Source organism: Chiloscyllium plagiosum, chromosome 2, assembly GCF_004010195.1.
Source record: "Chiloscyllium plagiosum isolate BGI_BamShark_2017 chromosome 2, ASM401019v2, whole genome shotgun sequence".
Taxonomy (NCBI): Eukaryota; Metazoa; Chordata; class Chondrichthyes; order Orectolobiformes; family Hemiscylliidae; genus Chiloscyllium; species Chiloscyllium plagiosum.
Window position 1 is genome coordinate 15,720,801 of NC_057711.1, and position 24,941 is coordinate 15,745,741.

Below are 24,941 nucleotides of genomic sequence, written 5' to 3' on the forward strand. Positions count from 1 at the left end.
CACAAGGGCAGAAGTAAGACATTCAGCCCATCAAGTCTGCTACACTATTCAATGACATCACGGCAAATCTGATAATCCTCAACCCCACTTTCCTGCCTTTCCTTACAACTCTTACTAATTGGAAATCTGTCTTGAATATACTCAAATGACCTAGCCACAACAGCCATTTGTGGTGAAGAATTCCAGAGTTATTAGCATCTGAGAAGAAATTCCTCCTCATTTTGGTCTTATCTGGTCATCTATCATGAGACTTCTGCTCTTAGATTCTCTCACAAGGGAAACAACTTCCCATATCATCTGTCAAGTTCCCTAAGAATCTTATATGCTGGAATTCGGTTGTCTCTCATACTTCTAAATCCCACTAAATTTATCCTCTTTGGATAAATCTTTCCATACTTGGATTGCTGAACCTTCTCTGGACTGTTTCCAATGTCAGCATGTCTATCATTGAATAAGGGCCCCAAAACTATTCATAGTGTTCCAAATGTGATCTGACGAGTGCATGGCATAGTTTAACAAGACCTTCTTACTTTTATACTCCATTTCTTTTAAAATGAAAGCCTTTACCGTGACCCGCTGAACTTGATGATGGCTTTTTTGTGATTTATGCATTTGGACTTCCAAATCCCTCCACGCTACAGCTTTCCACAGTTTTCCCCAATTTAAGTAATGTTCAACTTCTCGGTTCTACCTCCCAAAGAACATAACCTGATATGTCCACGGCCAGTGCAATGTCCTAACAGTTAGCTTCTGGCTATCAGCAACTGTCACTCAATTGTCAGTGCCCACCATCTTTCAATCTGGTTTGTTGGAGCTCTGGTAGTGGCAGTATGGACACCCAGGAGGTTATGGCCCAGTAGTTCCCCCAGCTAGGGGATCGGGGGTTACAGGGAGAAAGTGGGAGGATGGGGCTGAGAAACTTATCAGCCATGATTGAATGGTGGAGCAGATTTGATGGGTTGAATGGCCTAATTTCTGCTCGTATCTCTTATAGTCTTATAAATATTTGGATACAATCTCTATGATGATCAATTGCTGGATACCCACAGTGCACTGGGGTAGACAATTCCAAATATCTACAACCCAGTGAGTGAAGATATTTCTTCTGGTTTTAGTCCCCAAAGGCCATCCCCGCCAAGCAAAACATTTTTACAGCATGTGCCGATCCCTTAAGAATTTTTACATGTTTCAGTGGGATCACTTCTCCACTCTAAACTGAATTTACAGGAAGACAACTGAATCTTTAAAAGTGGGTGGAATTTCTATCAGAGGAATTCAATGGGAACATGGGAGCAAAGAGTTCTTGGAAGTTCATAAATATAAATTGAAGACAGCAGCTAAAAGATGGTTTTAAGAAAAGTGAGACCTGTACAAAGAGGAAAAGGAGATGCTAGCAAGAATGTTCTGGCCAACATCTATCCCTCAAATAACTCCAGCCAAGCAGATTATTTGGTCATCTGCTCTGCTGCATTTGGGATCTTGCTGTGCACAATTGGGCTACCCAGTTTGCCCATGCAACCAAAGTAATTAAATAAAAAACAAAAGACACACACATTTATTTGACCGAGAATTAATGAATCTCCTGTGACATTACTTCCTTGCTAACAAGCGATATTTTAAAAAAAGGTTATCTGAGCATGTCATTAGTATGCCTCAAGTGTGTCATTACTAGAGAACTAGCTTTGAAATGTAGCAACTTTAGACAGAACATTTTTCAGGAGACAGACGTTTCTCTCCCAGTAGCTCTGTGAAAGATGCTTTTGTCAGTCCAGTCCCTTGCAGCTCTGTACAGACCAGAAAATTCTTATTCAGGATTTGAACTACATACTATGGAACCTCTCCATCAAGCCAATGTCTCCATTGCTCCCCTGCCTGGGACAAAATTCTCACCAATTGTGGGATTGGAAGATGCTGCAGCTAACATGGACCCTGGAAGATCACATCAACAGCAATGAGACAACCATCCAGCTAATCTGTCCTTTCCCTACTGCTGGGCTGAGGATGACCATTCTCTGGAATCCCTGGAGAGCCTGCGTTCTTCTTTACCTTAGTGAGGTGGAATCTGTTACATTCAGCTGAGAGGGATGGAAGAACTTTAGTTTAAGCTTTTATCCAATAGGTGCCATCTCTGACATTCTCAATGCACTGGTGTGTCATCTTAGATTACATGCTCAGTTCCTGTTGTGGGGCATCTGTCTGCTGCTTTTGATTCGCTGTAGGTTATGGAGGCTTTCTGTTTTTAAGATGCACATGGCAAGTGGAAGGTCACGGAATGTGTACTCTTCAAACAGAAATCTGAAGCTTGCATATTCCCATGGAAAGCCACATGCTTTAATGGGAGCTACAGCTGTCAGAAATGTCATCCAGCTGACTCTTGAATATATATTTGGAGAGTGAGCAACTGTATAGGTTGCAACTTTGAGATTCTGCCCATTTCTTTATCGTATTGAAAATCATGAATCCCATCACGCTTCTTTGAGGCAATTTGTGAAAATGTGTTTCCCAAGAATTCACAATGCCGATGTCAATCCAGCAATGTGGAAAACTACTGATGTGTGTCCTCTCCACAAAAAAGCAGATGGTATCCAAACTGATCAATTACCATCCTGTCAGTTCACTCTTGTCAAAGTAATGGAAGGGGTCGGTGACAGGACGACCATGCAATATTTGCTCAGCATGAAACCCTGTTCACTTAATGTCAGTTTGGTCAGGACCACTCAACTCCTGATCTTATTACCATCTTGGTCCACGTGTGGGCGATAGCTGAACTCCAGGAGGGTGGTGAGAATGACTACCTCTAACATTGAGATAGCATTTGACTGCGTACAGTACCAAAGGTCCTAGCAAAATTAGAGTCAATGGGAATCACAGTGGGAAGGGAAATTTCCATAGAACCCCAGTGATCCCAAAAGAAAATGGCTGTGTCTGTTAGAAGTCAATCATTGTGGCAGCATGGTGGCTCAGTGGTTAGCACTGCTGCCTCAGCGCCAGGGACCTGGGTTCAATTCCCGCCTCGGGCAACTGTCTGTATGGAGTTTGCACATTCTCCGTGTCTGTGCGGGTTTCCTCTGGGTGCTCCGGTTTCCTCCCACAATCCAAAGATGTGCAGGTTAGGTGAATTGACCATGCTAAATTGTCCATAGTGATAGGTGTAGGGGAGTGGGTCTGGATGGGTTGCTCTTCAGACGGTCAGTGTGGACTTGTTGGGCCGAAGGGTCTGTTTCCACACTGTAGGGAATCTAATCCAAAATCTTGGTCTCAGGAAATCTCTACAGGAGTGAGACTTATTTCCTAGGCCCTGCCTCTGTCATTAGGCATCAAGGGTTTGATTTGATTTGATTTATTGCTGTCACATGTACCTAAGTACAGTGAAATGTTTTGTTCTGAGAGCAGTACAGGCAGATCACATCAAGCAAAATCATACAGATCATAGAGTGCTTAAACAGAAGAAGGCATTCAGGGTTATGGCTGCACAGTAGGTGCACAAAGCAAGGTTACCATTAGCAAGATCAAGATTGTTTGATTATTTCAATTTAAAGAGGTTAGGGGGAGAAAGCAAGAGATAGAGGATCAGTCATGATCATATTGAATGATGGAGCAGACTCAAGGAGCTGAATGGTCTACCCTTGATACTAGTTTCTACGTTTCCATGAAAGGTGGATTTTCACTGATGATTGCAGGATATTATGCACAATTCGTGACTTCAGTTAGCGATACTTAAACAATTCATGTCCAAATGTAGGAAGACTTGGACAATATCCAGGCTTGAATTGACAAGTGGCAGATAACTTTTGTACCACACGAGTGACAGGCAGTGACCATCAATAACAAGGGAGAATCTAACCATAACTTCTTGATGTTCAATGGCATTACTATCATTGAATTCCCGATTATCAACATTCTGGGGATTACCATGGATCAAAAACTGAATTGAAGCAGCAATATAAATGGCTGCAAGAGCTGGTCAAAGGTTAGGAATTCTGTGATGAGTAAGTCATCTCCTAACTCCCCAAGTACAAGAATATTCTCCACATGCCTGGAAAAATGCAGCTCCTACAACACTCAAGAAGCTGGACACCATCCAGGACAAAGTAGCCCGCTTGATCCGGACCACATCCTCAAACATTCACTCTCTCCATCACTGACACAGTGACTTCAGCATATACCATCTATAAGAAGCATTGTAGTAACTCACTCTGACAGCTTCATTCAAATCTGTGATCTCTAACACCTTGAAGGCAAGAATATCTGATGCATACAACCACCGATACATGCATGCCAACAGCCAAGTCACACACCATCTGAACATGGAAATGTATTACCACTCCTTCATGGTGACAGGGTCAATATCCATGCATTTCTTTCCTAAAAGCACTGTGAACCCAGCTACACTGCAATTTATTCACACTGTATTGCAGCATTTCACAATGGCGACTCAACACTATCTTCTCTAGGGCAGTTAGGGACAATAACTACTGGCAATGATGAATAAATAAAAAACGCATGTTCAAAATCTTTCATTCCACTCAGAGATAGGAACGTAGATGTCACAGCAGCTGCCTCACATGTAAGTTGGTCTTTCTGAATTGTGATCAGGCAGCCATTTTTTAAAATCAGCAACAGGTTTTGTGGCAATATAGTAAGGAACACAGAAACACAGGAACAAGGAGCAGCCAGGTGTCTCAGTGGTAGCATTGCTGCCTCACAGCACCAGAAACCTGGGTTTGATTCCACCCTCAGTTGACTGCTTGTGTGGAGTTTGCACATTCTCCCCACATCTCCCTGGGTGCTTTCGTTTCCTCCCACAGTCCAAAAACGCCCACGTAAGGTGGATTGGCCATGCTAAACTGCCCTATAGTGTGCAGGGATGCACAGGTTACTGAGTTAGCCATGGGAATGCAGGTTTATGGGGATAGAGTATTGAGGTGGGTCTGGGTGGGATGCTGTTTGGAGGGTTGGTGTGGACTCAATGGGCCAAATGGCCTTCTTCCTCACTGTAGGGATTTTAAGTTCACTGTTCAGTCCCTCGAATTCAATCAGATCATGGCTGATCTGTACTATAACTCCAACCATCTACTTTGGCATAACATCTCCCAGCAAAATAAGATTAAAATGTGAGATTGATTATTGAGACATCTACTGCTCCCTCTGACTCCCTTGTGTAGCAAGATTCTATCTGTCTCTGAAGTAAAAATATTAAGTGACCCTAACTTCTACAACTTGTACAGTTCCAAAATTATTCTACCTTTAGAGAGATAAAAGGCTCCCTATCTCTGTCCTAACTGGGCAACCCTAATTTTTGAGCAGTATGCCTAAGTCTGGCCTCTCCTTTCAACAACATCCTTGTCAAGACCTTCCCAGTCTTAAATTGCTTTTTATTCATTGATGGGATGAGGATATCTCTGGCCAGGCCAGTATTTATAGCCCCAATTGCCTTGTGGACATTTAAATGATCAAACACATTGCTTTGTGTGGTGTCACATGTAGGGTAGATCAGGTAAGGATGGCTATTTCTCTTTTTGAATAATGTTAGTGAACCAGATGAATTTTTAATGACAATTGACAATGGTTATATAGTTATCATTAGACCAACTCTTTAATCAAGGTTTCATTGAATTCAAATCTCACCATTTGCCATGATGGGATTCAAACCCATGTACCCAGAACATTTGTTTGGGGCTCTGCATTGCTTTTGAAGTGCACTACATCACTGTCTCTCGTTCAATCAAATCACTCCTCACTCTTCCAACCTCCATGAAAAGAAGTCTAATCTGTCCAATCTTCGGACAGAAGACAACCCACACATTCCAGGTATCAATCTAGGGAACAAAAACAGGAATTGCTGGAGAAACTCAGCATCTGTGGGAAGACAGGGATAAAGTGAAGACTGCAGGTGCTGGAGATCAGAGTAAAAAAATGTGTTGTGCTGGAAAAGCACAGCCAGTCAAGCAGCATCTGAGGAGCAGGAGAGTCAACATTTTGAGCATATGCCTCACATATTAATCATTCCTGCCCTCCCTATCCCATATTGTCATTTTTTCTGCTTTAAGGGAACCCTCACTCTGAACCCCCCACTCCATCACATTTTTTGACTCTGTGGGAGGCCAACAGAGTTAGCTTTTCCAGTATGGTGACTCTTAATCAGAATTGGTTTGGGCAAAGATTTTGTCAAGTACTAGGCAAGAAAGCCAAAGTAACGATGGAGAAAAAGAAGAAAGGTGTGAATAGAAACACTGTGGGAGAAAGGAGAAGACCTTCTTCAATGTGTTTGGATGAGGAGTCACTGGACTTGGAACATTAACTCTGCTTTCTTTCCTCAGATGCTGTCAGACTTGCTGAGTTTCTCCAGCAATTTCTGTTTTCGTTTCAGACTGCCGACGTCTGCAGTTTTTTGTTTTGTATCAATCTAGCAAATCTCCTCTGAGCCACCCCAACGCTTTTACATCCTAATTTAAATAGGAGACAAAAGAGCATTTATAGTGCAGAGTAGCAGATGAGTGGGTACATGATCTAGCTTTGTGTGCATGGGAAAGCCCTCTTGGTTCAAGGACTGGATTCAATATCAGCATCCTTTGTGCCGCAAGTATATGACGTTTGGATTATTAAAATATTTATGCCAAAGTTTAATGAGATAATAGCCAGCTGATTATAAGAGAAATTCAATCTCCAATGCATTTTGCAGAGCGCCATTCTTTCCGTGTTGTACTGAATGAGCACCCAATTAACATGCTTCCATGTTACAGGTATACAATGAAAGTGAAGGCACGTCACATTTTTGAAGAAGAAAAGCTCTGGGTTACGCAGAACTGCAGCTAAATAACACTATTGAAAGCGTAGGATTGACTCAGGTAGACACATCCAACAAGCATAAGATAACCTGAAAAGCAGAGTCTCAAACTCTGAACAATGCACAAAACACGTCACTGGTTTAATAACACTAGTCAGGGGATGGTAGCATGATGTAATCATTACAGCAGTACATTCGGATCCCAGAGTTTGTAAACTTTCAACAAAAAAAAACAGGAATTACTGGAGAAACCCAGCAGGTCCAGCAGTATCTGTGGAGAGAAAGCAGAGTTAACATTGCGGGTCCTGGGACCTTCCTTCAGATCTGCACATTTTCAATTCCCTTAAAGCAGATAAAATGACAATATGGGATAGGGAGGGCAGGAATGATTAGTATGTGAGGTATAATGTAGTGCAAGTAGCAGAACTTCAGTTGAACTGATACTTTTGGAGGATGCATGACATGAGATTGCACTGAAATCTTAAGGTTTCAAAATAACAAAAGCACAGATGAAGGTTTCAATGACAGTTGGACTTAGATAGCGGTGAAGGCAGGTGGTGTCATTAGTTGGGAATGTAAGCAATGGTTCGGAAAGAGAATATATTGAAATTGTATTCGCTTCATCCAACATGATGAAGTGTCACCGGTTCATGATGGAGAAATTAGGGTGCATGAGATATCATTGGAGACACACATGTCATACCTGCTCCTGATAGCTGTCATTACTCCTAACTAGATAAGGCTAATTGTACTTATTGCTGTCATACAGCAAACGATGTCTTATTACAGAACAAAAGTTCCTCTTATTGCTAAGACTTTCTAGTAGTCTATCCTTTACCACTGATAATTAGACTGGGCCCTAAGACTCAGCATAGAGAGGAGGATTGCCTTTGGAGAGCAGTGCACACAGCAAGGACTGGGGTGCACCATCACTCTGGAAAATGTTCCTTTAATCTGATAAGTGTCTGTCCCTTTTGTAAGTTTCTGTTAATCATCAGTTTGCACTGTTGTTATAGTATCCCCTTCTGAGTCGTAGGAAGATGGCACAATGGTCAATACAGAGTCATAGTCATAGGGATGTACAACACATAAACAAGCTCTTCAATCCAAACCATCCATGCCAACCAGATATCCTAAATCTACCCATTTGGCACATATGGGCCAGTGGGCTGAGGAGTGACAGATGGAGCTTGATTTAGATAAATGTGAGGTGCTGCATTTAGGGAAAGCAAATCTTAGTAGGACTTATACACTTAATGGTAAGGTCCGAGGGAGTGTTGCTGAACAAAGAAACCTTGGAGTGCAGTTTCATAGCTCCCAGAAAGTGGAGTTGCAGGTAGATAGGACAGTGAAGAAGGCGTTTGTACGCTTTCCTATATTGGTCAGAGTACTGAGTACATGAGTTGGGAGGTCATGTTGAGGCTGTACAGGACATTGGTTAGGCCACTTTTGGAATATTGTGTGCAATTCTGGTCTCCTTCCTATCGGGAAGATGTTCTGACACTTGAAAGGGTTAAGAAAAGATTTACAAGGATGTTGCCAGGGTTGGAGGATTTGAGGTATAACGAGGGGTTGAACAGGCTGGGGCTATTTTCCCTGGAGCGTCGGAGGCTGAGGGGTGATCTTATAGAGGTTTATAAAATCATGAGTGGCATGGATAGGGTAAATAGACAAAGTCTTTTCCCTGGGGTGGAGGAGTCCAAAACTGGAGGGCATAGGTTGAGGGTGAGAGGGCAAAGATATATAAGAGACCTAAGGGGCAACTATTTCATGCAGAGGATGGTACATGTGTGGAATGAGCTGCCAGAGGAAGTGGTGGAGACCAGTACAATTGCAACATTTAAAAGGCATCTGGATGGGTATATGAATAGGAAGGGTTTGGAGGGATATGGGCCGGGTATTTGCAGGTGGGATTAGATTGAGTTGCGATGACTGGTCGGTATGGACGAGTTGGATTGAAGGGTCTTTTTCCGTGTTGTGCATTTCTATGACTCTATGACATTTCACAACATCTTTCCTATAAAAGGGAGACCAGAATTGAATGCAGTATTCCAAAAGTGGCCTAACCAATGCCACAACATGAATAGCTGCAACATGAATTCCCAACCTCTATACTCAGTGCACCAACCAATAAAGGCAAACATACCAAACACCTTCTTCACTATCCTATCTAACTGAGACTCCATTTTCAAGAAACTCTGAAACCCCACTCCAAGGTCTCTTTTCACAACAACACTTCCCAGGACCTTCCCATTAAGTCCTGCTCTGATTTGACTTCCCAAAATGTAGCACTTCACATTTATCTAAATTAAACTTCATCTGTCACTCCTCAGCCCATGGCCCATCTGATCAAGATCCTGCTGTGTTTCAAGGTAAACTTCTTCGCTGTCCATTATACCTTATCTCAAGAATGTGACTTAAAAGAAGTTCTGGGATTTACATATTAATGAACCAAAACCTGCAACCCATTCTAAACGTTGAGAGACTTAACAGCAATCTAGGTTTGTTCAATATATCATTTTAATTGCATGACACTGTGATCTTTTGCTGTAGATTCTCTGTCTTATGATCCTTCTCCACGAGTTGCCTGATGAAGGAGCAACACTTTAAAAGTTAATGCTTCCAAATAAACCTGTTTGACTATAACCTGGTGTTAATCAACTAGGAGAAAGTGAGGTCTGCAGATGCTGGAGATCAGCGTCGGGAATGTGTTGCTGGAAAAGCACAGCAGGTCAGGCAGCATCCAAGGAGCAGGAAAATCAATGTTTCGGGGGAGCCTGATGAAGGGCTCCTCCTCGAAACGTCAATTCCCCTGCTCCTTAGATGCTGCCTGACCTGTTGTGCTTTTCCAGCAACACACTCTCAACTATAATCTGGTGTTGTGAGATTCTTAACTTTGTTCACCCCAGTCCAACACCGGCCCCTCCACATCAATATACCTCCAATTTTGATGTCATCTACAAATTTACTAACTATACCTCTTATGTTCAGACCCAAATCATTCATATAAATGACGAAAAGCAGAGGACCCAGCACCAATCCTTGTGGCATTCCACTGGCCACAGGCCAACAATCTGAAAAGCAACCCCCCACCATTACCCTCTGTTTTCTACCTTGGGGCCAGTTCCGCATCCAGATGGCTAATTCCCCTTGTATTCCATGTAATCTAATCTTGTGAACCAGTTGACCATGAGTAAACTTGTCAAACACAATACTGAAGTCCAATAGATCATGTCCAACACACCGCCCTCATCAACCTTTTCGTTATTTCCTCAAAAACTCAATAAAGTTAGCGTGACACGATTTCCCATGGACAAAGCCATGTTGACTATGCTTAATCCGTCCTTGCCTTTCCAAATATGTGTAAATCCTGTCCCTCAGGATTCTCTCCAGCAATTTGCCCACCACCAATGTCAAGCTCACCAGTCTATAGTTCCTGGCCTCTTCCTTACCACCTTTCTTAAATAATGGCACCATGTTAGGTAACCTCCAGTCTTCCGGCACTTCACCTGTGGCTATTGATGATACAAATAAGAACATTGAAGATTGCCAAAAAGCTGAAGAAAACAAGATGAGAGTGCAAGTCGAGACTTAAATCAGAGCTGCAGCCAATTCTTATCTACAGCATCAGTATTCAGCGTCTCATTCTCTCAACGTTTGCGTCAGTTGGATATTTGCCTCTAATATTTTCTGAAGTGAATAGCCTTTTACAGAAGACTGTACACGAATGGTGTTTAACTTGACCCAACCTGTGTTGCATGATTCATGCTAAGTAAGTTAATGTACTGGAAAAGCCACAGCACCTGATGATTTGTTGACATAGAAACCGAAAGTATAGCTGCTGTTGCTTCATGTTGAAATTAAATATTGGAAACATTTAATCACTCCTGTGTCAGAATTATGACAACTTGGATTTACGTAAGCATCTGTATGGTAACTAAATATCCCAGGGCGTGTCACAGGTGCAGTTAAGTCTGAGTATGTGTATTTTGGAGAAGTTAGGTTTTGAAGAGGAACTTACATTAAGGCCTGAAGAAACATATGGACAAGGAACAAGAGTAGGCCATTCAGCCCTTCAAGCCTGTTCTGTCATTCAGTACCACCATGACTGATGTTTCCTCATCTCTATCTTAAATGGGCAATTCCTTATCCTTCCACCTTATTTACAGCATCTGTTGCTCTCGACGTGGTCTCCACTACATCAGAGAGACCGAGTGCCAACTTGTGGAGCGTTTCAGGGAACATCTCTGTCACATGTGGATCTTGGTGACCCACGCGTCCAGAAAGAGAATGAGAGGGAATGTTAATCCTTTGCACATCCATCCAGTCAATTCCCTTCACCATCATATATGTTTCAATTAAGTCACCTCTGACTCTTCTAAACTCCAGAGGATACAGGCCTAGCCTGTATTGCCTTTTTTGCCTTTCATCAAAAGGTAATCAGCTCATTCCCAGTATTAGTCCAGTAATCCTTCTTTGAACTGATTCAATACATATTAATATCCTTCTATATACATATGATGTGGAAGTGCTGGGGTTGGGCTGGGGTGGACAAAAGTCACACGACACCAGGTTATAGTCCCATAGGTTTATTTAAAACCATAAGCTTTTAGAGCACTGCTCCTTGGTCAGACGAAGTGTACAGTCACAGAATATATAGCACAGAGATAATAGCAAGACAATCCCAGGTAATTAAGAAAGTCGACAGTTAAGTACAAACAGTGTGAGCAGAGTGTTGACAGGCTGAAGAACAAGTCTTTGCAGGTACAGAAGGTGTGAGTGAAGTGTCAACAGCTGAATAACAAGTGAAAGTTTCACCAAAGAACTGAGTAATTAAGTTAACTGATCAGTTAGCTACCTGATGAAGAAGCAGCGCTTTGAAAGCTAGTGCTTCCAAATAAATGTCCATTCCAGTCCAACATCAGCACCTCCACATCCTGATTAATTAAGGCAGAGTGATCATTACATATAATCTAAAGTAAGATGGTGCTCAAGACAAACCATTACTTGTTACTTGTGTGAGATCCTTGTCAGGTGAATCTGATATCCACTCATGTGATGCCAGCCAATTGGTTTGTCTCTAGCACCATCTTACTTTTATCTATAATTATGTCTATCTTAATTAATCTGTTCATAAGTCATCCCTTCACTTGTTATTCAGCTGTTGACACTTTACGCACACTGTTTGTATTAATCTAGGTAAAAATAATGACTGCAGATGCTGGAAACCAGATTCTGGATTAGTGGTGCTGGAAGAGCACAGCAGTTCAGGCAGCATCCGAGGAGCAGCAAAATCGACACTTCGGGCAAAAGCCCTTCATCAGGAACACAGGCAGAGAGCCTGAAGCGTGGAGAGATAAGCTAGAGGAGGGTGGGGGTGGGGAGAAAGTAGCATAGAGTACAATAGGTGAGTGGGGGAGGGGATGAAGCTGATAGGTCGGGGGGGAGGGTGGAGTGGATAGGTGGAAAAGAAGATAGGCAGGTAGGTATTAATCTGTTGATTACCTGCAAAGACTTGTTATTTAGCCTGTCGACACGCTATTGTCACTATTTGTACTTATTTTTTATGATGTGAAGGAGCCAGGTTGGACTGGGGTGTACAAAGTTAAAAATCACACAACACCAGGTTATAGTCCAACAGGTTTATTTGGAAGTACAAGCTTTTGGAGCTTATTATAAGTTCTGTGTCCGATGATCCTGCCCCACTAGTTACCTGACGAAGGAGCAGCGCTCCGAAAGCTTGTACTTATCTGTTGACATCCTTTATTGCCTGGAATTATAGGTTGACATGGGAAGTGTCTGGCAGGTGAGGAGGTGTGAACAGTTTTTGCAGGGGTGGGAGGGAAGGAGCTTGGTTTAATGCAGGAATGTGCTTCATTTTGGAGCTCATTTAAAAGCGAGAGTGAAAGGACAGAGCATCATGGCTGGCCTTTGAACAGTCCACCTCTGCACCCAGCAGCCTTCAAATTCTTTCAGGAGAGAATCAATTCCCCAAATTCCTCATGTACACTGCTCCAACCACCTACCTAACTATTCCTCCCACGCTGGCAGAACCTGGAACCATGATTAGACTGTTCGGGGTACTTTGAACATGGGAACACAATACTGACTTTGAACTGAAGCATCATTGATTCATAATTGTCAGATCAAAATCCTGGATTCCCATACTCAACAGCATAATGAGTGTACCTATGCCACACAAAATTACAACAGTTCAAGGCATCAGCTTGCCATTGTTTATTGATTCTTACATGGGATATAGACGTCATTCGTAAGATTTGTTGTCCATCCCTAATTGTCCTTGAACTGAAGCTTAGTAGGTCATTTCAGAGGACAATCCAGAGTCGACCACATTGCTGTGGGTTTGAAATTACCTCTAAGTCAGACCAAATAACTGCAGCGGATTTCTTTCCTGAAAGGATGGATTTTGCAATAATCGACAGTAGTTGCCATGATCACCATTATGGGGACTAGCTGAGTCATTCAGATTTATGAATGAAACCTTTAGACTCCACGAGGTGCTGTGGCAAGGTTAGAACTCAGGTCTTCCCAGAGCATTAGCTGGGGTTTCTGGATTCATCTTCCAGTGACATTATCAAGATACCCGAACAAGTGGTAAGAGCAAACAACCTGCATTCAAACAGCATCTCGCATGCGATTAAACATTGACCAAACATCAGAAATTGCTTTAAGAAGACAGATTGCAGCTGCCAAGTTGTACATACCATTGCCTCACAAAAAAAATGAGACCTGTTAATCTGTGATAGTGGTGTTGACTAAGGGAGAATATCAGCCAAAAGACAATTAGAGAACTTTCACTATGTCAATTAGAGAATTGATATAGTGAAATAATGGCAGGTGCCGGTGGTGTCGGCAGAGTTTGATGAGAGAAATGTGAAGGAATTCTGTGTGAAGTACTGGGTGGATTTCCTCCAGTAAGTGCATACAAATTGGCATTCTGCCTGATCGAGTTGGCAAACTTTGCCGACAATCAATGCTCCCCACACCACTCCCCGGCCTTCCCTCGCAAAGAGTGTTTTCAGTGTTAATCACAAGTGCACAGGCTTCCAGTATCCAGCTCGTTATCACTGGCACAGCTCACTTGTCTATGAGAAAATCCTCAGACAAATACATTACCCCAGACTGCTTGAGCGGAAATTCGCAGCTTTGCAGTTGATGTTAGATTTCAGCAGCACACATACGGCAACAGTGGAGTGTAATGTCTGTAAGGAGGGCGAGGCAGGTAATGTGACACCAGCAATGAAATGCTCGTCATCTCAGAGACCGCAAATGCCCTGGGCTTCTGTGTGGTGCAGATTCCATGACGAAACAGAGGTTCAGAATCAATAACAACCTGAAGGCACTAAAATCAGTCGCTCATTCCCTGTCAGTCAATTCAATTCCCTGAGGATGCAGTTCCTTCCTTCCAGGTGACACATGGACATATTTTGGGAAGGGGAAGGGGAAAGATTCAAGCCGCTGAAGATACTTGACACTTGCTGAAAGAGAATATAATCTGCATAAGTGAAGGCATCAATTAAAATTAGACTCTGAATTAAGAAGAGAAAATGCAGAAAATACTGCTCGGGCTGTCAAGCAGCAAGAAACATCTGTGCACACAAATGCCAGGCAACAATCAGTGCCAATAGATTCCTGATGAAGGGCTATTGCTCGAAACATTGAATCTCCTGCTCCTCGGATGCTGCCTGACTTGCTGTGTTTTTCCAGCATCCCACTCTCGACTCTGATCTCCAGCATCTGCAGTGCTCACTTTTTCTTAGCCAATAGAAGACAATCTAACTACTACCCCTCTCAACATTTCAATTACATTACCATCATTGAATCCCCCACTATCAACATCCTGGGGGTTATCAATGATCAGAAAAATCAGCTGGATGCGCCACATAAACACACTGACTACAAAAGCAGGTTAGGGGCTAGAAACACTGAAGCAAATAATTCACTTCCTGACTCCTCAAGGCTTGTCCGTCATCTACAAAGCCACAAGTCAGGAGTATGATGGAATATTCCCCATTTGCCTGGATGAGTGTAGCTCCACCAATACTCAAGAAGCTTGACACCATCCAGTTTGGAACAACCCACTTGATTGGCACCACATCCTCAAACATCCACTCCCTCCATCACCAATACAGTGAGTATTATCCACAAGATGCACTGCAGAAATTCACCAAAGATTCTTAGACAGCACCGTCCCAACCCACAATCACTTCCATCTAGAAGGCCAAGGGCAGCAGATACATGGGAACATCAACTACAATTTCTCCTCCAAGTCACTCACCACCCTGACTTGTAAATATATCACTGTTCCTTCACTGTCGCTGGGTCAAAAACCTGGAATTCCCTCAGTAAGGGCACTGTGAGTCTACCTCTCGCACATGGGCTGCAGCGGTTCAAGAAGATAGCTCACTACCTCCTTCTCAAGGGCAACTAGGAATTGGCAATAAATACTGGCCAGCCAGAGATACTCATATACCATGAGTGAATAAAATAAAATTTAGCAGCTCTGGTGGCATTTGCATGGAGAAAAGCTGAGGTCTGTGAACATCCTTTCTTCAGTTACACTGTGTGCTGTAGGAAAATAAGAGCAGATATAGGCTATTTGGCCCATCAAGTCTTTGCCATTATTCAACTTGACCATGCATGACCATCTACCTCAGATGCTATTTTTCCAATATTCCCATATCCCCTGAAATCTTTAATATCCAAAAATCTATCAAATCAATGACTTGAGTGGACTCAATGAGGAATGTCCTCAGACATCTGTGGAAGGTATTTTAAAGATTCATCACGCCCCGGATTAAGAAGTTTCTCCTCAGCCTATGGGCAGCACGGTGGCTCAGTAGTTAGCACTGCTGCCTCACAGCACCAAGGACGCGGGTTCGATGCCTGCCTCGGGTGACTGTCTGTGTGGAGTTTGCACCTTCTCCCCGTGTCTGGGTGCTCCGGTTTCCTCCCACGATCCAAAGATATGCAGGTCAGGTGAATTGGACATGCTAAGTTGCCCATAGTGTTAAGTGCATTAGTCAGGGGTATATATAGGGTAGGGGAATGGGTCTGGGTGGTTATGCTTCAGAGGGTCAGTGTGGACTTGTTGGGCCAAACTTGTGGACTTGTTGGACTTGTTTGCATAGTGTAGGGAATCTAATCTAAATAGTCTACCCCATACTGAGTTCTAGAGTCCACAACCAAAGACAACATCCTTCTCCTGTTTTCTGTTGGTGCTTGAAGAATTTTCAATGCTTCAGTGAGGTCCTCTCCCATTCCTCTAAACTCCAGACAACTTTGGCCCAGTCTCCTCAATCTCCCACATCAACTTGAAAAGCAATAGATGGTTTGCTACTTGAATGCAGTCATGTTGACTGTCACCATAACAACTTCTTTGCCACATATACACATTTCAGAGCAGAATATGTTGCCATATGCCGTGGCAAGTTTGGCAGTGGGAGTGATGCATTTGTCCATAAGTTGTCCAAGTTATTGTGCTTGAAACAGAAAGATGGGGAAAACAAGCAAGGAGGAGAAGACCACAAAAGAATATGACAGGAGAAGTGACTCATAGAATCCCTAGTGTGGAAGCAGGCCATTCAGCATCAGCCCATTGAGACAACACCAACCCTCCGAAGAGCATCCCACCCAGACGCACTACTCCCAACCTATCTCCATAGGCCTGCATTTGTCATGGCTAATCCACTGAACCTGCATACCTTTGGACTGTGGGAGGAAACTGGAGCACCCAGAGCAGACACAGGGAGAATGCGCCTCCTACTTGCCTACCCAGAGTTGACATATGTCTGTTGACTTTTCTATTCTATCTACTATTCAGCAAACCTGGGTGCCATGAGGCTGAAAAATGAACTAAGAGTAACTAGAAACCTGTGCTGCAGTCAGTTCAAAAGATTTGTAAATAAAGCTCCAGGCAGGTACAGAATCTGGTGTCATCTCATATACCTCCCGCAACACTGTTGTGTTTTATTCCTCGTAGGAAGTGGGCATTGCTGGTTGGCCATGTTGAGAAACTGCAGCTAGGGATGGAAAATAAATGCTGGCCAGCCGGTGATTCCAACATCCCATGAGTGAATTAAAAAAACTATAGCTCTGAGCTATAAAACACCATAATATTGAGTGATATATATTTGGCTGGGAGACCAGGAGGAACTCCACTTCCCTTTTCAAACTAATGACATCAGATATTTTACATCCACCTGAAAATGCACACTGGATAAATTTTAATAGTTTGTCTGAAAGATACAGCACGTCTGACACTGCAGCACTCTGTCAGTCCTGCAACAAGAATATCCACCTAGAATACATAGTCAGAAACATGTGCATCAAAGCTCCAGATCTTTGGGGAGCACCACTAGTCATCCTGCCAATCAGGATGGTGATATTCCTTTTGTCCCACATGCATCTTTGACCTTTACACTAACTGTATTTTACTTCCAAGTCCGTGCATTTTTATTTTAGTTAACAAACCTAATTCCAAACAGACAATAACCATAAATATTGCTTCACGCATAACACGAGTGAATAACCCACCACAACCAAAATAAATATTAATTTTAAAAAATTAGTAAATTTTATTTTATCTCCACAAGGAGCAAATAATAGGAGTCAACAAAATTAAATTCAAACTAATGTTCAGACTTTCAGTTCCAATAAGACATCTATATCTAAAATAAAAATCAGCTAGGGTTTTCTTTTTACAGGTATTGATGAGCTTATGAAGGTAGGTTTTCTCAATTGGACCTCAGGTCAATAGTTTAGTCAGATACTGCACGATGTTCAGCTCCATACACATGCTCTGTGTTGTCTGGTTCATGTTGAACATAGCATGAAGAACTTGTGAGCATGGGACTGGGTGAACAATTAGACATAGAACTTTACAGGTCAGGAGGCCACTTGACCCATCATGCCTGTACTGGCTCCTGTAGAGCTTCCCAACCAATTCCATTCTCCATCCCTATCTCCATATTTATCACTTTTAAATATATATATTCAACAAGTGTGGTAAGGAACTTTAAAAGGGATGCAGCTGCCTACAGGGATCAAATACTGGTAGCCATTATATAATATTTTTAATATTCAAAAACTATGTCAGATTAAAAGATAGCAGTATCACCTCAATGTTGTTTTTAATTAAATGCCTGACTATTTTATAATCACTGCAAACAAACAACATTAAATTCTAATTATGTGTCAAGAAAGCAGAATTGAGCTTGCAAAGAGATAGCTTATGGTGTTCGTTTTGAACATACAGGAGTGGTTAACACATCAGATCACTACAGCTCTGAGTGAAATAATGAAGATGACATATGGATGACGTCAGAACAGATAATCCAAAAAATGTTTCCACCTGACAATTCAAGTGGTTTAACAGCTCCCAAATTATTTTCCCAGCAGAAAAATCTCTCAGGAAGGAGTCATTGTGTCATAGAGATTTCGAATTTTAGAATTTGGCTTATTGTGATGTGTACTCAAGTTACAAAGAACAGGACTACAGTGAAAATGTACAATGTTGCCAACGCACCACACCTTCCTAGGTACAAAGTACACAGGTAGAAATCGTAGGTCCACAAAATTGAGAAAATAAGGAAAGAAAGTGACGCGACATTACAGATATACATAGTATAGTTATGAAAATCAGAAATAAAGCTAAAATAATAGACATTCCTGTCTTTCTATAATGGTTTCCATGTGGTCTGCCTGGGCTCCACTGGTTCCCAACCTGTAGCCATCTTCACTCCCGGCCCACTGACCCTGGTCTGCTCTGGGTCCTGCTGCCTGTTTCCGTTTACAGATCTGCAGCACTGAAAAAGGTCCTTCGGCCCATCGTGTCCACCCCAGTCAGAAACGACCACCTAACTGTGCTAATCCTATAACTGGGGCACAAGTGGAGTTACAATACCACTCCGTAGACCCAAATTAGGACGATTTCTAGTGTTGATGACCAACACTGCGTATGTAGGGGCGATTGGAATGATTTCGGCAGATAGAATGGATGCTTTTGATGGGCAAATGGGGGAAATCTCACAAAGTGAAAAAGGAACAGGATGAGATGAAGCAAAGTGGAGTGACAAAACATAATCATGTTGGGCCAAAAAGCTGTTTCTGGGCAGTTCAGTTATCTGATAAAGCATTCAATTTGGCTGACATGAAAGCATCTAACAAATATTTCTGTTCCCCTTTGAGGAAGATTTTCCAGAAATACAACTCTTCATACCAACGCTGCTGAGACATGCTCAGCATCCTCAGTTCCAAACTAAAATGTATTGCAATGAAAACCTTCGCAACTGGGATCGGCATGGGAATGAGGGGACAATTACCTTCAGGCAAAATTTCATGGAAGTCATGAAAAATATTCAAGAGAATCTGACCCGTACTCCCCTCATTTTATAGCCTGCAATGTTTGTTCTTCGTATGGGCTTGGGTTCTGTCAGTAAGTAACTTGCTGGCATTTAAAAGGGATAGTGTCTTCCAAATCAAACAGTTTTGGAGAATCCTTCAGCGTGATTACAGTACAGTGAGGGCCAACCGCACAGGATTGAAAATGTGAAGGCTCATCTGCCATCAATCACAGATTTATAGCGGTATGATTAAATTAAACATACATGGGAGAGCTGCAGTGCAAACTGCCAGATGCGGTTTTAATGCAGAACTTAAAATAAATGCCTTGGATGAGCCAGAAGGGAGTCAGAAGGAGAGCTGCTAGACTTGATTTTTTTTGCAGCTGAGCTTTAACTGAAACTTGCTGGGCAAATTCTCCAAAGATTACCAAAAGCCAATTGTTTTAAAGCTGCTTCAGTCTGCCATATCATCCTCAGCCCAGAACGTCGAACGTGCCATTCTCTGATCAGAGTTGTCAAAACAACTTATTGTGGGTAAAATATGCCAGAAAATGCTCAATCAGCGACCCTCAAAAGCTGGCAACAATGGCAGCTTGCGCCGAAATGTGACCCTGTCCGTAAGCGAGTGTGGAGAACTCACAAAGTGAAAATCCGTGTGACCTCTGCAGCGAGAGATGGAACATTGAGCTGAACCTGCCTGGGTTGGGAAGTAAGACAACCATGCTCCGACTGGAAGAGCACCGAGACAGAGAGGCTTCAGGAGAGAATAAGGGTTGTTGACCATCCTTGATTGTCTTGACATCGCCAAGAACGAAATGAATTTTAAATAAGCATCACTTTACATCTACACTCAAGCTGACAGCAGCTTGGCAGCATTCAACAATTAACTTGGCAGCAGGCCAGAGAGACTTGGAAGAAATGCTGTTTTGACAGAAATACAATATTTCCAAAGCAAAACAAAAACAGATTAACTAAATTAATTACATATTCCCCAAAAAGAAGCAAGTCCCAAAACAATTTAAGCAATGCAAAGCAAAGATAAAATCTTGGCAGGCATTAATAACACTAATTCATAAATTCTGCATAGACAACTTCAATGACAAAGTGTCAAAGCGGTGGACAAAGGGCAAGAATATTCATGGATGGGTAAAGTTCTCACTTTGGGGGGGTGGTTAGGACTCGGGTGGGTGGGGGTGTTTGAAGCCCTGGGTGCAGGACATTAAACAGGACGAAAACCCACTATCAGGCTGCTCACCTAATGACCTCATCAAGCCCCTGTAACTAGTGGAATAACAGCATGCCAGTGATGGTCACTATGTCCTCTGCTAGCCCATCCGATCTTATATCCCACTCCCTCACAGCCTGCTCCTTGGAGGGCATTAAATTCCACCCAAAGAGTAAAAAAAGAGTGAAAATTATCCTTCCAAAATAGTGTGGTTATTGGATCTGTCCAAATGGTTATTAGCTAAAAGTAACAAAGGATATGAGGAATGAATGGCCCACTTCTCTTTCCCCATTTGTTTCCTGTTCCCAAGATTTTGATTCCTCTTTTCATTTTCCGCTCACATTTCTGGAGAATATTTTTCTTGAATCATTTGTTCGTGGGATGCGGGCACAGTTGGCTAGGTGAGTAATCAACAACATGAAGCCACGTTCACTCTGCTTGATCATTTGCATTTCTGTTTGCTCAGTTGTTACATCCTTTATATCAGACTTTCACATTTTCCTTACAGAAAGTGTTTGTGTTTTTTTTGGTCTCTCTCTTTCTCAAACAAAGGTGTTGCATTGGCAGCCCTCTAGAAATTTTACAGAAGCTAAGGAACCTTAGAAGATTACTACCAGCGCATGAACTACCTCCAAAGCAACTATTAAATCCTCGGATGCAACCCATCAGGTGTAGGAGACTTATCAGTCTTTACAATAGAACATAGAACATAGAACAATACAGTGCAGAAAATGCCCTTTGGCCCTCGAAGTTGCGCCAACCCGTGAACTAATCTAAGCCCATCCTCCTACACTATCCCATCATCCATATGTTTATCCAAGGACTGTTTAAATGCCCCCAATGTGGCTGGGTTAACTACATTGGCAGGCAGGGCATTCTATGCCCTTACCACTCACTGAGTAAAGAAACTGCCTCTGACATCTATCTTAAATCTATCACCCCTCAATTTGTAACTATGCCCCCTGTACAAGCTGACGCCATCATCCTTGAAAAAAGACTCTCACTGTCCACCCTATCTAATCCTCTGATCATCTTGTATGTCTCTATCAAATCCCCCGTCATCATCTTCTTCTCTCCAATGAGAACATACCCAAGTCCCTCAGCCTTTCCTCATTAGACCTTCCCTCCAGACCAGGCAACATCCTGGTAAATCTCCTCTGCACCTTTTCCAATGCTTCCACATCCTTCCAGTAATGGGGCAACCAGAACTGTATACAATATTCCAAATATGGCCACACTAGCATTTTGTACAATTGTAACATGACATCATGGCAGCGGAACCCAATCCTTCTGTCAATGAAACCTAACACACTGTATGCCTTCTTAACACCACTATCCACCTGGGTGGCAAATTTCAGGCATCTATGTACATGGACACCAAGTTCCTTCTGCACAGCCACACTACCAAGAATCTTTCCATTGACTCAGTATTCTGCCTTCCTGTTATTCTTCCCAAAGTGAATCACCTCACATTTATCTGCATTGAACTCCATTTGCCACCTCTCAGCCCAATTCTGCAGTTTATCCAAGTCCCCCTGCAACCTGTAACATTCTTCCACACTGTCTACCACTCCACCGACTTTAGTGTCATCTGCAATCTTACTAACCCATCCACCTATGCTTGCGTCCAGGTCATTGATAAAAATGGTCCCAAATCAGATCCTCGTGGCACACCACTAGTAACTGGACTCCCGGCTGAATATTTTCCATCAACCACCACTCGCTGCCTTTTTACAGAAAGCCAGTTTCGAATCCAAACTGCTCAATCACCCTCAATCCCATGCCTCTGCATTTTCTCCAAAAGCTTATCATGTGGAACCTTATCAAAGACTTTACTGAAGTCCATGTACACCATGTCAACTGTCCTACCCTCATCTACATGCTTGGTCACCTTCTCAAAATACTCAATGAGGTTTGTGAGACATGACCTCCCTTGATGAAACCGTGTTGACTATCTCCAATCAAATTGCTGCTTGCTAGGTGATTATAAATCCTATATCTTACAAACCTTCCAAAACTTTTCTTACAACAGACATAAGGCTCATAGGTCTATAATTACCTGGGTCATCTCCACTGCCCTTCTTGAACAAGGGCACAATATTTGCAATCCTCCAGTCCTCTGGTCCTAAACCTGTAAACAATAACGTCTCAAAGATCAAGGCCAAAGGCTCCACCATTTCCTCCCTAGCTTCGGGAATCCTCAGGTAAATCCCATTTGGCCCAGGGGACTTATCTACTATCACACCTTCTATGATTGATATCACCTCCTCCTTACTAACCTCAATCCTTTCTAGTCTAATAGCCCATATCTCAAACTTCTCCTCTACAATATTCTCCTTTTCCTGAGTGAAAACAGATGGGAAATACTCGTTTAGCACCTCTCCGATCTCCACAAGGTCCATACACAACTTCCCACTTCCGTCTCTGACTGGCCCTATTCCTATCTTAGTCATCCTTTTATTCCTCACATACCTATAGAAAGCTTTAGGGTTCTCCTTTATTCTACCTGCTAAAGACTGCTCATGTCCCCATCTTGCTCTTCTTAACTTTCTCTTTACATCCTTTCTAGCTAACCTGTAACTCTCCATCGCCTCATATGAATCATCTTGTTTCAGGTTGCTACTGTTAGTGGGCCTTTAAATTATTCTTGCCAGTGCGTTCTTCCACTTTTTATTTTTTATCTCCACCCATATGGATTCTTTGCCTTCGATTCAAGAGCATTTCTTGCTATTGTTCATACTCCATCCCATACTAACAATGCTACCCCAACACCTTTACCTACTTGTCTGTCCTACACCCCGAATACTTGGTTCCCAAAAGAAAAGAAGTAGGAACAAGAGTAGGCTATTTGACTTCTCGAGCATAGTTTGCCATTCAACAGGATCTCCTTATAACCATATCTCTATAATAACTATAAGATCACACCCATTAACCTGTATTTGTGCTGTTAATTTATTTATTTTGGTTGGTACACAATGTGCATTCAAGTTATCATTTTTTCTCTCTTTTAACCCAATTTACTGCTGTTTTCTATCTATGCACACTCAAAGGTACACACAATATTAGCCCTCTGATTGTTAGCAATAGGGGATCATATTGTTAGTGAAAATCAAATTGAGATGTTTGATTTGTTCTTGTTGGAGATGAAGGGATCTGGCCTGAAACATTGTTTCCCTGCTTCTCGGATGCTGCCTGACCTGCTGTGCTTTTCCAGCAATACCCTCTCAACTTTGTTGGAGACAGTCAGTACCTAGCACTTGCATTTCATCACACAACATGAAAGCAGGCCATTTTTCCCATTGAGTCCACACTGACCCTCCAAATGACATTCCACCCAGACCTACGTCCCTACCTTTTCCCTGTAACCCTGCACTTTCCACAGCTAGCCCACCTAGCCTGCACATCTCTGGACACTATAGGTAATTCAGCATGGCTAATCTACCCTAACCTGCACATTTTTGGGCTGTGGGCGGAAAGCCATGCAGGCATGGGGAGAACATGCAAAAACTACATGCAGACAATTGCCTAGGGATGGAACTGAACTCTGGTCCGTAGTGCTGCAAAGCAGCAGTGCTATCCATCGAGTCACTATGTCATTTAATGGTAGCAATTGGCCACTTATTGGGCCATGTCTCAATGTACTTCAGATCTTGCTGCATATGGACATATGTATCACATGAGTTGGAAATGGTGCTGATTGTTGTGTAATCACCAGTGAACATCCCCACTTCTGACCTTCTGTAACATCTCACTGGGGTAGCATGCTGGAAGTGAAGCCCAGTTATTCCTGGACTTATCACAAGTTAAAAAGAAGTTTCAAAATTCACAGAATCCTCAAATTTTGGTGTCTTTTCATCTGAGGTTGACAGAAATCATGAAGCAGATTTCTGTATACACACATACACACACACACACACCCAGACAGGGAAAATGCATGGCTTTTATGAATGGACGAAGAGAAAGTGAGTACTACAGATGCTGGAGATCAGAGTTGAGAGTGTACTCTCAACTTTTATGGATGGAGGAAAGACCAGGAAGGAATCTGCTGAGATGGTTCTTGTGATCAGGCACTGCTCGTCAAGTGGTTTGCAGGAGGCACGGGGTGACTGGTTCACACTTATAAAGGTCTCTGACTTATTAAATGGCTGACAGCAACACCTGAAAGAAAATAAACTGATTTTTTTAGGCCTTTTACTGTAGAGGACACAGAGACCTCCTGAGCTAGTGGAGATCTGATGGTTTCTCCCCATCTTGTTTGCAACACTGGAGCTGTTTAGTTGCCCAAGGATCAATCACATAGATCTTGGAAGGCAGAAGGTTTTTGTTATCAATAATTGGTTAGCAGTCCACAGACCAAACAGTTACTTCCTGCTGGCTGATTTTCCACTTGTATATACACTTGACTCCTAATCATCTATACTTTCTCTTACTACTGCTTGAACTAGCAACTGTGTACACTGCACTTACAAAGAGCAACTCTGAACTAGACTCTGTGCAATTGGAGTGAGCAACAAAACTGCTGGCAGAGCTGGTGACACATTTTCTGTGAAGAAGTTAAAAAGTA

General features: G+C 42.5%; 1 protein-coding gene across 2 annotated transcripts in view; it reads right to left on the reverse strand.

Moving 5' to 3' along the window:
• Positions 1-24,941, reverse strand: part of hpgd (15-hydroxyprostaglandin dehydrogenase) — a 57,100-nt gene that overhangs the window by 13,541 nt on the left and 18,618 nt on the right. The window contains exon 5 of one of the 2 annotated variants that reach the window (XM_043704601.1): positions 24,318-24,535. The exons of the other annotated variant lie outside the window; for it this stretch is intronic. Coding sequence (XP_043560536.1) covers positions 24,495-24,535 — 41 coding nt within the window. The 3' untranslated portion in view covers positions 24,318-24,494. Of the gene's footprint in view, positions 1-24,317; positions 24,536-24,941 lie in introns of those variants that run through there. 2 annotated transcript variants of the gene reach the window in all.